This window comes from Bos grunniens, chromosome X, assembly GCF_055505025.1.
Source record: "Bos grunniens cultivar Pamir isolate PY7600 chromosome X, Bosgru_T2T1.0, whole genome shotgun sequence".
NCBI lineage: Eukaryota > Metazoa > Chordata > Mammalia > Artiodactyla > Bovidae > Bos > Bos grunniens.
This window is the reverse complement of record NC_141194.1, coordinates 62,952,151-62,964,706: the sequence shown is the minus strand read 5'-3', so window position 1 is coordinate 62,964,706 and position 12,556 is coordinate 62,952,151. Positions and strand designations below refer to the sequence as shown.

The window sequence follows — 12,556 nt, the reverse complement described above, 5'->3', positions numbered from 1 at the left end:
AGAGGGAAGTCAGGGGTTGTTTGGAGGAAAAGCACATGCTGCAGGAAATCTAATCACTAGTGTGGAGTTGGGGTAAGAGGCTTGAGGCGGGGAGTTGGTTTATTCTAGATAGTTCCATTACCCTCCTCCAAGAGGAGGAAGTACCAAAGAGATCAGAAGGCACATTGGACAAGCTGATTTATTGAGTGTTGCAGGGGGCTCCCACATGTAGGTACTGGAGCCAGGCGCTCAGCTGCCCTCATTCCCCTCAGCTGCCAAAGCCTCCTGGCTCTCTCCACTGGGTTCCTGCTGAGCAAACTCCTCGATGACTATGTCCTCAGAGCTTGCAGAAGCATCAGAAGGGAACGGAAGGTTAGGAACAACTCTGAGCATCATCCACTCCCATTTCCTGACCCCAGAGCAGTGATCCCTTCCTTGCCACTCAGCTCAGACCCTCACCCCCTCTCAGCTGCCCCCACCCCACATAGACCACACTGGGCTTGTTTCCTTCATTCCTTCCCCAATCTCCCAACTCAAAAGTGCCCCCCTCAGAGGGGAAATAAGAATGGCGGGTGGGAAGGAGAGAAGGCATGGGAAAATGAAAAAAGAGAAGTAAGGGCTAGGAGGCAGGGTAAAAAGAAAAGACTGGAAGGGATGAGGGTGAAGGATGACAACTGGGAGAAAAGCAGGAGGTGGACGGCGGGGGATGCAAAAAGGGAAAGGGGCTTATGAAAAGCACTACTAAACTATGACACGAAGTTAAACCATATGTTTCCACTGCACACCTATTGAAAACACTCCAGGGAAGCTTTTTAACATTTCCATTGTCATAAAATGGAGAGTGGCAGTGGGGAAAGGGGTGGGGGGCGGGGTTTCCAGGCCTCACATTTTCTTACCTAGCAGCCTCTGTAATGAGCATAGAGAGGGAAGGAAATGTGGATTAAAGCCAATAAGTTCCCTGAAGAAATGTCTTGTTACTCTTCCCTCTCCCTTTTTGACCATCTCCCTCTCATACATACACAATACATACACACATGCACGTGTGCACACACGCATACACACAATTGCCCTGCAAAGCTATTCACCCAACCTACCTACTGCTACAGAATCTCTATGCAAACTGCCAGTCCTAGATTCATGAAATCAGAATTGCTTGGTCCCCAACCCTCGGGACCACTGTTCCTGTGAGTCCCACCTGGTCACTCACCGTTTGATGGCTTTGGATGCATCAGGATCAAGGGGAGCTCCACACCAACATCACTGCAAGGATCCCAAGATTGGGTTACAGATCTCCCTCCAAGGCTACTCCCTGAACCTCTCTCCCTCAGTTTTTTGGTCCTAGGGTGCCCTTAGATTCTCCCTTATCACTCTTTTGATCTTCTGATTGCATCCTCCCTTTCTTGCCCTGGTTCCCCCCACCCCACAGTCTCTTACCTGGCTGTCAGGTCGCCTAGGATGCTGAGGGTAGAATGACACCCTAAAATTAGCAGCTGGAAATGGAAAGTAGCAACCTAATTTGACAGGGGAATTAGGGATTGTAAGGCCAACTCAACCACAGAATCGGTTTCTGGAAGGGAAGGTGGCCTGCTCATGGAGCTCACAGGTTTGGGAAATGGGTCCAGAGAAGGGGCGAGTTGAATGGGTCAGTCCAACTGGGAAGAAAACAAAAGTGGCTCCCCAGCCCCTGCCCAGACAGACCCTGCATTCTCACTCACCCTCCACAGGACACCATCAGGTTGACTCTGACTTTGTAGGACACCAGGATCCCCAGCAGCTCCTTGTCCACTCCTGGTCGAAGACTGGGAGGTGGTAGTATTCATCGTTGTGTGTTTGAGGGGAAATGGCTGTGAGGGAGCTAACTCATTCCGTCCCCCAGTCCCTTCCTGTGCATCTTTTGTCATCTGACAGGTCTCCCAGGCTCTGATCTCCGACTCACTGGGATCGCATTTCTGTTCCTCAAATCCAGTTTTACCATATCACCCTCTGCTCAGGAGGCTACCTCTCTGAATATAATTAATACACTGCTTGACTTTCACAACCCTTAACAATTTGGTCCCACCTAGCCTCTCTAACCTTCCTGCCCTAACTCCCTAACACCTGGGGTACGACCTAACCGGACCCATCCTCTCTCCTTGCTCAGAACAAGCCGTGCAGATTCTTACCTTCTAACGTTTTCCCAGGCTATATTCTCAACCTGGAACTCTCTTTTCTTCCTCTATTGCTATCCAAATCCAACACATTCTTCAAGATCTAGCTCCTTCTGTCTCCTCCAGCTATGCTGGCTTCTTTGAACTCCTATTGGATTTTTAATCTGAACTACACATACTAACATTTAACTGATAGATGGCATTCACATTCCTCTTTAATTTTTTTAATATAAATATTTATTTTAATTGGAAGCTAATTACTTTACAATATTGTATTGGTTTTGCACATCAACATGAATCCGCCATGGGTGTACACGTGTTCCCCATCCTGAACCCCGCTCCCACCTCCCTCCCCATCCCATCCCTCAGGGTCATCCCAGTGCACCAGCCCCGAGCACCCTATATCATGCATCGAACCTGGACTGGCGATTCGTTTCACATATGATAATATACATGTTTCAGTGCCATTCTGCCAGATTATCCCACCATCGCCCTCTCCCACAGAGTCCAAAAGACTGTTCTATACATCTGTGTCTCTTTTGCTGTCTCGTATACAGGGTTATCGTTACCATCTTTCTAAATTCTATATATATGCATTAGTATACTATATAGGTGTTTTTCTTTCTGGCTTACTTCACTCTGTATGATAGGCTCCAGTTTCATCCACCTCATTAGAACTGATTCAAATGTATTCTTTTTAATGGCTGAGTAGTACTCCCTTGTGTATATGCACCATAGCTTTCTTATCCATTCATCTGCTGATGGACATCTAGGTTGCTTCCATGTCCTGGCTATTATAAACAGTGCTGCGATGAACATTGGGGTACACGTGTCTGTTTCAATTCTGGTTTCCTTGGTGTGTATGCCCAGCAGTGGGATTGCTGGGTTGCATTCCTCTTTGTTCCCCATTTCAGCCATAAACTGAAGGCAGAGACTATCTTCAACTTCTTTGTACCCTCCCACATTGCTTAGCATAGAAATGATTATGTAACAAGCATTCAGTGAAAACTGACTGATTGAAAAATAAGGCACAGGAGTTCCCTAGTGGTACAGTGGATAAGAATCTGCCTGCCAGTGCAGGGGACACAGGTTCGGTCCCTGGTCCAGGAAGATTCCACATGCTGCAGGGCAACTAAGCCCTTGTGCCACAACCACTGAAGCCCACACTCTAGAGCCCATGCTCCGCAAACAGATGCCACCACAATGAAGAGTAGCCCCTGCTCACCTCAACTACAGAAAGCCCACACACAGCAACAAAGACCCTGTTCAGCCAAAAGTAATTAATTTTAAGAAAAGGAAAATACAGAAAGCCATATGATCTTGGAGATTTTCCAAGATTTTTCATTGCCCTGGGATGCTGATCCTCTATCTCCAAAGTAATGCTATTGGGATGATTTCTCAGTCTCTTTCAGGCAATAACAATGTATTGCTACATGATTGATAAAGCACAGAGAAAGGCAGTGGGAATGAATGCTTGTCAGATGGTGGCAGATGGTTTTCGGTAGGAGACACATCTTACACTAGGGCCTCCAAATGTTAGGCATCAGACCAAATGAATGATGATATAATTCTGTCAGTTCCTATCATATTCTTTTTTGTCCTCTTTTCTCTCCATTTCTCATCTGTCTTCCACTGAACTTCTATCTTCACTAGAGAGTAGCTGCTACAGAGATCACAGTGTTAGAGCCAGATGACGTGATAGCATCTTTTCCACCTCTGCCACTGTGCAAGCTTGGACAAGTTCCTTCGTCTCTCTGAGCCTCAGGGCCATTAAGTGTAAAATAGAATAAGAACACATACCCAGCCTAATGGGATTCTTATGAGGATAACAGTACCATACATAAGACCTTTCTGAGCTTTAAAATATTATACAACATAAGGAATTTTTCCTATCCACTTTTTCCTTTCTTGTTGCCTATGACCTAAGCCTGTCCTTGGTCCCATGGGTATTATTTAGCTTACTGTTGGCCCTCTTGCCAAGAGGTGTCTCTGAATGTTTAAAATTTTTTTGAAACAGGTAGGCTTCATTGAAGGTGAAACCTCAGAACTGTGTATATAGCACACAGAATGGGTTGTGGGGTAGAAAATGAAGGCCAGGAGTTACATGTGAGCTTACATTGTGCTAGAGGCCAGATTGGTGTCACCCTGCTTGAGTTTGCCATCCAGTGCCAGGCCCTGTTTGTGGCAGTTGTCTGCCAAGAGCGGGGTTACTGCAAAGCTCTTGGAGAAGGTGGAGTTAGCAGCTATAGTCTCCCTTTGAAAGAAAAGAAGAGAAGAACTTAAGCTAGGCTTGCCAACTAAGTGATTCTTATTCCCAAGAGTATTTTGCACAATGCCATGAACCTACTGGAATATCCAAGAGAGCAGACATGTCTGACTGTGGAGAGTGGGAATGATTCACTCTGGTGGGAAATCATCTTATGCCCCCACCCTCTCTCAGAATTCGATGATCCTCTTGTGTGTATCCTCCCTCTAGCTCTCTTGAGAATCCCTCCCTTTTTCCAGTCAGCCCTCACCTTGACCTTCCTCAGTCCTGGCCTCTTCCCCACTTCCTTCTTTCCCCAATCCTCTCCTCTGCCTCCAGACCCCGACCCTCTTTCCACCACCCTACCCTTCAGCTCTCTGACCCCAGCCCCGGCGCCAGCTCACGTGAACTCCTGAACGAACACAGTCTTGGTGTACTTGTCTAGTGAATACAGGACGACATCTGTGATCTGGTCAACTGCAGAGCCAGGAAAAGCACATGACTATAGTTAGTCATCCTCAAGACCCCAACTCACTGCCCTTGTACACGGGCACACTTCATGTGATGTACTAAGATGTGCATATATGGATGAACAGAGATGTATGTTTTGATAAGCTTGCAATGGAGGGAAAGCCTAGATGAATGCAGACTGGGTAAGTGGGGGCAGAGTTCTGGAAAGACGTATGGATTTGGGACCAGAGGCAGGGAGACAGGAAAAGAAGCTCACCTGAAATCTTGATTTTTTTGATGACCTTGTTGGTAGAGTTGTTGATGGAAACATTGACAGAGATGGGTTGGCCATGATAATTTACCTAAAGCAGGAGGAGAGGCCCGTTATAAGGTTGGAGGGAGAACACTCAGATAAAGACCTAGAATTTGTTTCCTCAGCACTCTTGCCGACCTGGCCTCCACCCTTGTCTTCCCAAGTAGGAGATCAATAAAGAAAGGGTTTCAGAGCGGTTGCACGCTAGGGGACAAGAAATGGGGGTCACAAACCTCCTTGTCCATCCAGGCCTGGAGTTGTAGGGGCTGAGCTGACAGGAGGAAGCGGCGCACAGTCTGGGCCCAGGGGCCAGGGCCTGGTTCCAGGGGGGCAAACTGTATTTTCCGAATCACCAGCCGCACAGAGTCTCTAAGTAGAGGCCAAGGGGACAGCCAGAACATCTCCTTAGGACCCACAGCCCTTTCTTGTGCCAAACCTATAGCCCAGTCCTCACTTGGGTGGTGGAGGTGGCAGAAGGTTTCCCTCAGAGAATGCCTCTGGACCCTCAAGGTAGGTATCTAGACCATAGGTCAGCAAACTATGGCTCACTGGCTAAGTCTGGTCTGCTGCTTATGTCTGTATGGCCCACAAGCTAAAAATGGTCATTATATTTTCAAGTGATTGAAAAAAAATCAAAGAATAATATATCATGACATGTGGAAATTATATAAAATTGAAATTTCAATGTTCATAAAGTATTGGAACACAGCCATGCTTGTTCATCTGCATACTGCCCATGGCTGTTTCCATGCTGCAGTGGCACAGTTCAGTAGGTGCAACAGGAAGTACATTGCTCACAAAGCCTAATATTTCTTGTCTGGCTTTTGACAGAAGAGTTTGCTGACCCCATGCTCTAGAGCAAAGAAGAGAAATTAGAGGGGAATCAGAAATGGGCATCTGAATTGGTGGTGATGCTGCTACAGAGGTTAGAAGTAAGGATGTTTCTGTCCTGAGAGCAAGATCTGTTTCCTGGTGCAGGCTAGAGGCAGGGATTTGGAAGTTGACCACAGAAACACCTCTTGGAGACTTTCTCCTCCAGGTTTTCAGCACAGAAACTCTTCACTTCAAAGTCAACACCGCAGGCCTGCAAAGGGGCAGAGGCAAAGAGAACTCATTTCTGACACTGCCCACTCCCTTCCTCATGGGTTTATAAGGAAATATCTGATCCCATCCGTTAGCTGTCCCTTTCTCCAGTCTTGTCCATTTATCCCTCTGTCCATCTTTTTGAGAACCCAGACCTCACCTTTCCTGTATCATCAGGACCTGGCTGCAGTGTCACCGAACAGGGCAGGTTGACAACCATCTAAAGGATCAGAAGGAGGTCAGCAAACAGAAGAAATAGGGACCCCTTTCCTCTGTTCTCCTTGTTTAGCTTCCTCTCTTAATCTTCCCTAGAAGCCTTACCTAGGGCTTGGGGTCAGTACCTGCAGGGTAAAGGGGTAGGCATTGTCCCCCAGCTTGTGCAGCAGTCGCTCCTGCAGGACTGTGAGGGGGCCCCGGGGGCTGCTGGACTCAGCTGGGACCACTTGCTGGACCTGTACGTACAGATCTTTGCGGAATGTCAGACCAATCACATCCAAGTCATCATGGCCGTAGCGAAAGGCACAGGTCAACATGACAAACACTGCAGGCAAAGGAACAAGAGAGTGACCTGTCAGGTCTGAGGGGAAAGGAGATCTTAACAGTGGCAGAGGAAGCTCAGAGGAAGACATGGAGAAACAATGTAATATTATCAAACCAGTATGGCCATAAAGAAAAGGATTAACACATTTGACTACAGTAAAATTTAAAACTTCTTTACATTAAGTATCTTTATAAATAATGAAACAAGCAAAAGCCTGAGGAAATATTTGCAACACCTGTAACAAAAGTTTAGTGTTCATAGTATCTAAAAAAACTCCCACAAATCAGTAATAAAAATACAAACATTCCAATATGAAAGTGTTCAAAATGTATGAATAGGCTCTACACAGAAGCGTGGAATGGAATGGCCAATGAAGTATGAAAACATGTCCGGTCTTATTAGTAATCAGATAAATGCAAATTAAAGCCACAATGAGATAACATTTCTGCCTCCTCAGACTGTCAAAAATTTTTAAGTCTGACAGCACTAAATGTTGAACAATGCTCCAGATGTGAAACAATTGATTACATACTGTGGTGGGAGTATATGTTTGTACAGCCACTTTGGAAAACTGTGGGCACTGTCCAATAAAGTGGAATCTGCTCATATCTTATGAAATAAGAAGAATTTAGTAGAACTCTTGCTCTTGTTTGTAAGGAGAAATATATGAAATGTCCATGGCATCAGTGTTTGTCATAGCATAAAACTGGAAATGATTTAAATACCTATCAGTGGGAGAGTGGGTAAACAGTTATGGTATATTCATATTGTGGAATATTAAACTGAGATTAAAATAATGAACCTGAACTCCATGTATTAACATGGTTAAGTCTCAAAAGTTGAGTAAAAGAAGAATGATATACACAATCATACCATGTATATAAAGTTGAAAAGCATGTAGAACAATACCAAAGTTGCTCACTGATATATAAATATAAAGTTAGAAGTATAGAAACATCATGGGAACAATAAATGTCAAATTTAGAATAGTTATTACCTGAGGTGGAGGGAGGAAGGAGTATGGGATTAGGGAAGGATACGCAGGAGACTTCAGTTGGTTTCTGTAATTCTTTTTAAAACTAGGTGATGGGTACAGGGTATTCATTGCATAATTCTCTAGGGTCAGAACCTAGGTTTGCATACGACTTGTAGAAATCTGTCGTGTTGTCTGAGCCTCAGTTATTTCACCTGTCAATAATAGGACTGCAGAAGAGCTCTACAGTTATTATCTCTGTTTTACAGGTAGAGAAAATGAGCTCAGAGCAGCTAAATGACAGCCCAGGATTTTAACTCAGACATGACTCTAAAGCCCAGACTCGTGTGCACAACTTAACTCACAGGGTGGTTGTAAGGAGGTGATGTACGAGAAATCCCTGTGGAAATTTAAATTATAGATGTGGATGATGATGATGATCATGGGAATATTAGAGAAATGGAACAATAATAATTATACATCACAGCTAGTACCTAAGATTATTGGGACAAATAGAAAGCTACGTCATGCACTAGTGGAGTGTGGGACGGGGTACAGAGAGATATCTGTCCAAGGACAGTGACAGAGACTGAAGGAAGGACAGATTTACAACAGGGGTTGGGGAAAAAATGGAATAGGGGTCAAGAATCTTATTTTTAATCAGGAGCCCTGACCCAAAGAAAAGAAAACTACCAAGAGCCGTAGAAACCAACTTATTTTTGTATTTTTAAGAAGTCAAAATATACAACAGCCAGATTATCTGCTTTTAAAATTACAAACAAGCAAAGAAAATGAATCTATATTCAAAAGATACAACAAAGACTGAAAGTAACGGTAATGGGAGTGCTTATAGTGACTGGGACAATGGGCAGCCTCATACCCTGCACGAAAGTGAAGTCGCTCAGTCGTGTCCGACTCTTTGCGACCCCATGCAACCCACCAGGCTCCTCTGTCCATGGGATTTTCGAGGCAAGAATACTGGAGTGGGTTGCCATTTCCTTCTCCAGGATACCCTGCACGAGGGAGAGTTAATTGGTACAACCATTTTGAAGGGCAATTTGGTGATAGAAAGCTTTAAAAATGTGTGACTACCCTTTGGCCATTCATTCCTTTTCCAGGCATTTAGTCTAAAGAAATAATTGAACAAGTATGAAAAGAAATACATACAAGTATGTACTTTATGGGGTTGTTTGTCATAGCAAAAAATGTCCAGTGGTTAAAGTTGGCTAAATACATTATGGTGCACTCACACAGTATAGTACTAGGCAACCAAAAAATGTATAGATTTTTACATATTGCAGAGGCAAAAAAGAAGGTTAGAAAGTATTATGTATAATATAGCATTTAAAATAAAAATATAGATATTTTTACACAGAAAATATGAATAAATGTGAACTGAAATATTTGTGATTATCTCTGGGTGAGAGCATTACAGTCTTTCTCCTTCATCTGTACTTTCTAATGTTTCTACATGAGGACAAACTTAACAATTTTCAAAAGATCCAACAAATTAAATTCATCTTGGTTTCCCAGTTACGCCAAAAAAAGTGGGAAAAGGGAGAGCAAGAATAGGAAAAGGAAAGAGGGAGCAAAGGAAAGAAAAAAACAGAAGATGAAAAGAGGTTGCTGGAAGGAAGCAAGGGAAGGGATGAAGTGAAAGAGAGGAGAAATCAGAAAAAGAGGAGGGGCCAGGCAAAAGGGTATCTAATAGCCCCTGAGCTCAGGGTGTGTTAATCAGATGAATTGTTCTTGTCACATCCCGCTGTGGTATGTGGTGGGAAGGGCATCACCCCACCCCCCAAGATCTTATTGATTCTCTGACAGTTTACAATCATCCTTTTTTGTGTTAAGAAATAGCTTGTTTTAGTTTTTTAAATTCAACATCTAATTTAAAGTTATTTATATAAATAATACATATTAGTTGTGTGACAATTAGAAAACACAAACAAAAAGAGAAATCAAAGTTCTGCCATCATACGTATTTCAGAGATAACTGCTCTTAATTTGTTTCATTTGCTTCCCAACTTTGTTTCGGTAATTAAATATAAGACCACCTTAGATATTTATGACTTATCTTTCATTGCCTTTTTGAAATGAAACATTTTATTTTGAGATCAGTGTAGATTTACATGCCGTTGTAAGAAATAATACGGAAAGATCCCACATCAATTTTTGTTAAACCACACTTCATTCACACTACCACATATATTGCCCTACAACTGGCCTTTTTCATTTAGTGGAGTAGCGTTAGCATATTTTACATCAACAAATGCACCTCAAAAGAAAAAAATACATATTTGGAAATATTATGCAAGTAAGATTATCTTGATAAAAGTAACAAAGTATATAAAAAAGCTAAGGAATAAATTTAAATACATACAGCTTAAATGAATAATAATATAAAACTACTAAGGGACATGATTAAAATTAAAGGAATAAACACATTTTATTTCCTGGGTCGACATACATTTTTTAAACTGAAGATTTTTTTCTGTAGGTTATTCTGGAAATTTTGTAGGGCTGTGAAAAAATGATTTAGGGTTTAGAACTACAGAGTAATTGAGACTCTTAAATAAGTTGATTAATTTACTGGCTATACCCCCAAATTCCTCTGATATTTAAAAGTGGATGGACTGCTTATCCGCACTGTTTAATCTGAGCAATTAAGTTTGGTTTATTCCACAATACCTAAAGGTTACATTTGAACTAGTATTCATCAATTTGTTCTGAACCTTTTTCAAATGGAACCCAATTTTCAATCTGTTGGATCACAGAGCAAGAATTAAAGAAAAAAATGGCAAAGCAATTATTTCAGTGTAATCTAGAACTATAATACTATAACCAGAGTAATGTCTTTTGCTGTTACTTGCTGTAGTTATTGTTTTATTTCTTTGTTTGGGATTTTTTTTTTTAATGGAAAAAATGGGTTTCCCTACACAAAGGAGATATGGAAAAACATACGCAAATAAAGGGAAAAAGAAATGCAAAGGAATGCAAAGTGGCAGCCTGAAGGTCACATCCAGCCCTTGGAAAAATAAAATTTTTTGATTTATCCAAATCAAAGAGAGATTTAAAAAATATCTCTTAATTAGCTGCCAACATTTGAAAATCAGGACATTTGCTTAATGCAAATTTTAATAATTTAATCCATATTTTAATAATATGGATTTCTGGTGTACTGGATCTTTCAGTAGGCAGTCTAAGTGTGTGTTCAGGTTAGCAGTGAAGCAAAGGCCCCACCAACAATAAGGGAGAAAATCAGAGATTTTAGAAAAAAGCATTTAATTTCAGCACACATGTAAATTTTGTGTGATCTTGGAAAAGAAAATGTAATTAATGCTTTAGAAATATATCTACTTTAAATATTATTTGGGAAGAGGCACTAGAATCTTTTCAGACTTTGAGCCTCTCAAAGTCTTATTCTGACCTTTATTTCCAGTTCTTCTTTAACAACCAGAGAATTTAGCCACACTGGACTGAAATTCCCAGTTGTTAGCTTCTATCAGATAAGACATTCACAGTCCCATCCACTTTTTAATTTTCTTATAACTCTCTGGTCCACTCGTCCAGTGGGGTCCCTGGCATATACACAGACCAACAAGGATTTTTACTTACTCTTTCGGCCTTTTAAGTACTCAGGGTCAACCAGGACTACACCATCTATGGAGAGGGGGAGAGACGGCACCCTGGTCAGGAAAAGTCCTCAGACTATGAAACAGAAGCTCCTCTTCTGCATGGTCCTTTCTTGGCTTTCTTTCACTCCCTTGCTCCCACTCCCCTTCTCCCCAGGCTCTTTGCCTTTTCAGACTCACTGACCAATGGGTTCCACCATGTCCACATGGTCCACGAAGTCCCGTTTCCCCAGGTAGATGGATAGCTGTTGTGGAACAACCTCCCATGTTACTGTCATAATCTTCTTTTAATGGATTCCCCTGAAGGCCCCAACCCAAACCCCTGAGACCTTGAAGGACATACACATCTATCCCTTTTCCCCTTTCATTTGCCCAGCTGGGTCAGGTTCTCTCACCTTGCCATTGGAGCAGGTCTTCTTAAACACCCTAAGAGGAGAAAATCAGAGGACATGGAAGGGGATTGGAAGAGAAGGGAGGGGGAGAAGAAGGGAAAGGAAAGAAAGGGAATTGGGGAGAAAAGGAAATATTTCTAGTATTAGAGGAAGAGGCCCAAGGAAAATGAAGTGACACCCAGGTGGAGGCAACACAAGTAGAAGAAAGGTTGCAAACCCCTCCACCCCAAAGGCAAGTCGTTGGGTTTGGGTAAGCCACAAGTCACAGAAGCAGAGAATTAGGAGTTCTTACATACCTAGACATGTTGGCCATGGTGTGGATGTTGAGCCTTTTCTGGCAAGAGGGGAAGGAGGGAGGCTCAATCATTTGGTCCCATTCTCCTTACCTGGCTTTGATATGCCATCTGGACACACCTGGTGTGACATAACCTTTTCTTCTTAGACACCTCACCACCATCCATGCTTCCTATTCTCCCTCCTACTGGGTTACTTATTCAGGCATACTCTCACCCATCCAGGACACAGGAAAAAACTCCCCTAGTTTTTACAAATTATTGACCAATCATACTGTTTGTTCTCCAGAAAGGATGAGGCTTTATTAAATAGCTGGGGCCCTCTCCTCTTGAGAGTGTTTTGGGAGAAGGAATTTGTTTGGAGAAAGGCCTTCATCCAGCAAAGTATGAAGAAAATTGTACTGGATGAGGTTGAGCATCACCTAGCACAGAGTAGATGCCAAGACATGTTTGTTAGATACATGAATAAATGAATGAACAAAACCCAGACTCTGGTTTTTTCAATGGA

The 12,556-nt window shown here is 42.7% G+C and overlaps 1 protein-coding gene across 1 annotated transcript; it reads right to left on the bottom strand.

Annotated features, from left to right (window-relative positions):
• Positions 1–228: 228 nt before the first annotated feature.
• Positions 229–12,122, bottom strand: ARR3 (arrestin 3). Its single transcript, XM_086389927.1, has 16 exons — positions 12,052–12,122; positions 11,759–11,789; positions 11,548–11,608; positions 11,347–11,391; positions 6,559–6,758; positions 6,378–6,437; positions 6,151–6,218; positions 5,368–5,503; positions 5,099–5,183; positions 4,776–4,848; positions 4,243–4,380; positions 1,695–1,778; positions 1,414–1,437; positions 1,187–1,239; positions 876–885; positions 229–322 (listed from the first exon to the last, which is right to left on the bottom strand). The coding sequence occupies exons 1-16, from the start codon at positions 12,120–12,122 to the stop codon at positions 229–231; spliced, it is 1,233 nt and encodes a 410-aa protein (XP_086246053.1).
• Between the last annotated feature and the right edge of the window lie 434 nt (positions 12,123–12,556).

Coding starts and splice junctions, on each gene's coding strand:
- ARR3 (XM_086389927.1), bottom strand. CDS start 12,122: ATGATTGAGCCTCCCTCCTTCCCCTCTTGCCAGAAAAGGCTCAACATC. Junction 11,790..12,051: donor ACCATGGCCAACATGTCTAG/GTATGTAAGAAC, acceptor TTCTCCTCTTAG/GGTGTTTAAGAAGACCTGCT. Junction 6,438..6,558: donor CCTACCCCTTTACCCTGCAG/GTACTGACCCCA, acceptor CTGATCCTTTAG/ATGGTTGTCAACCTGCCCTG.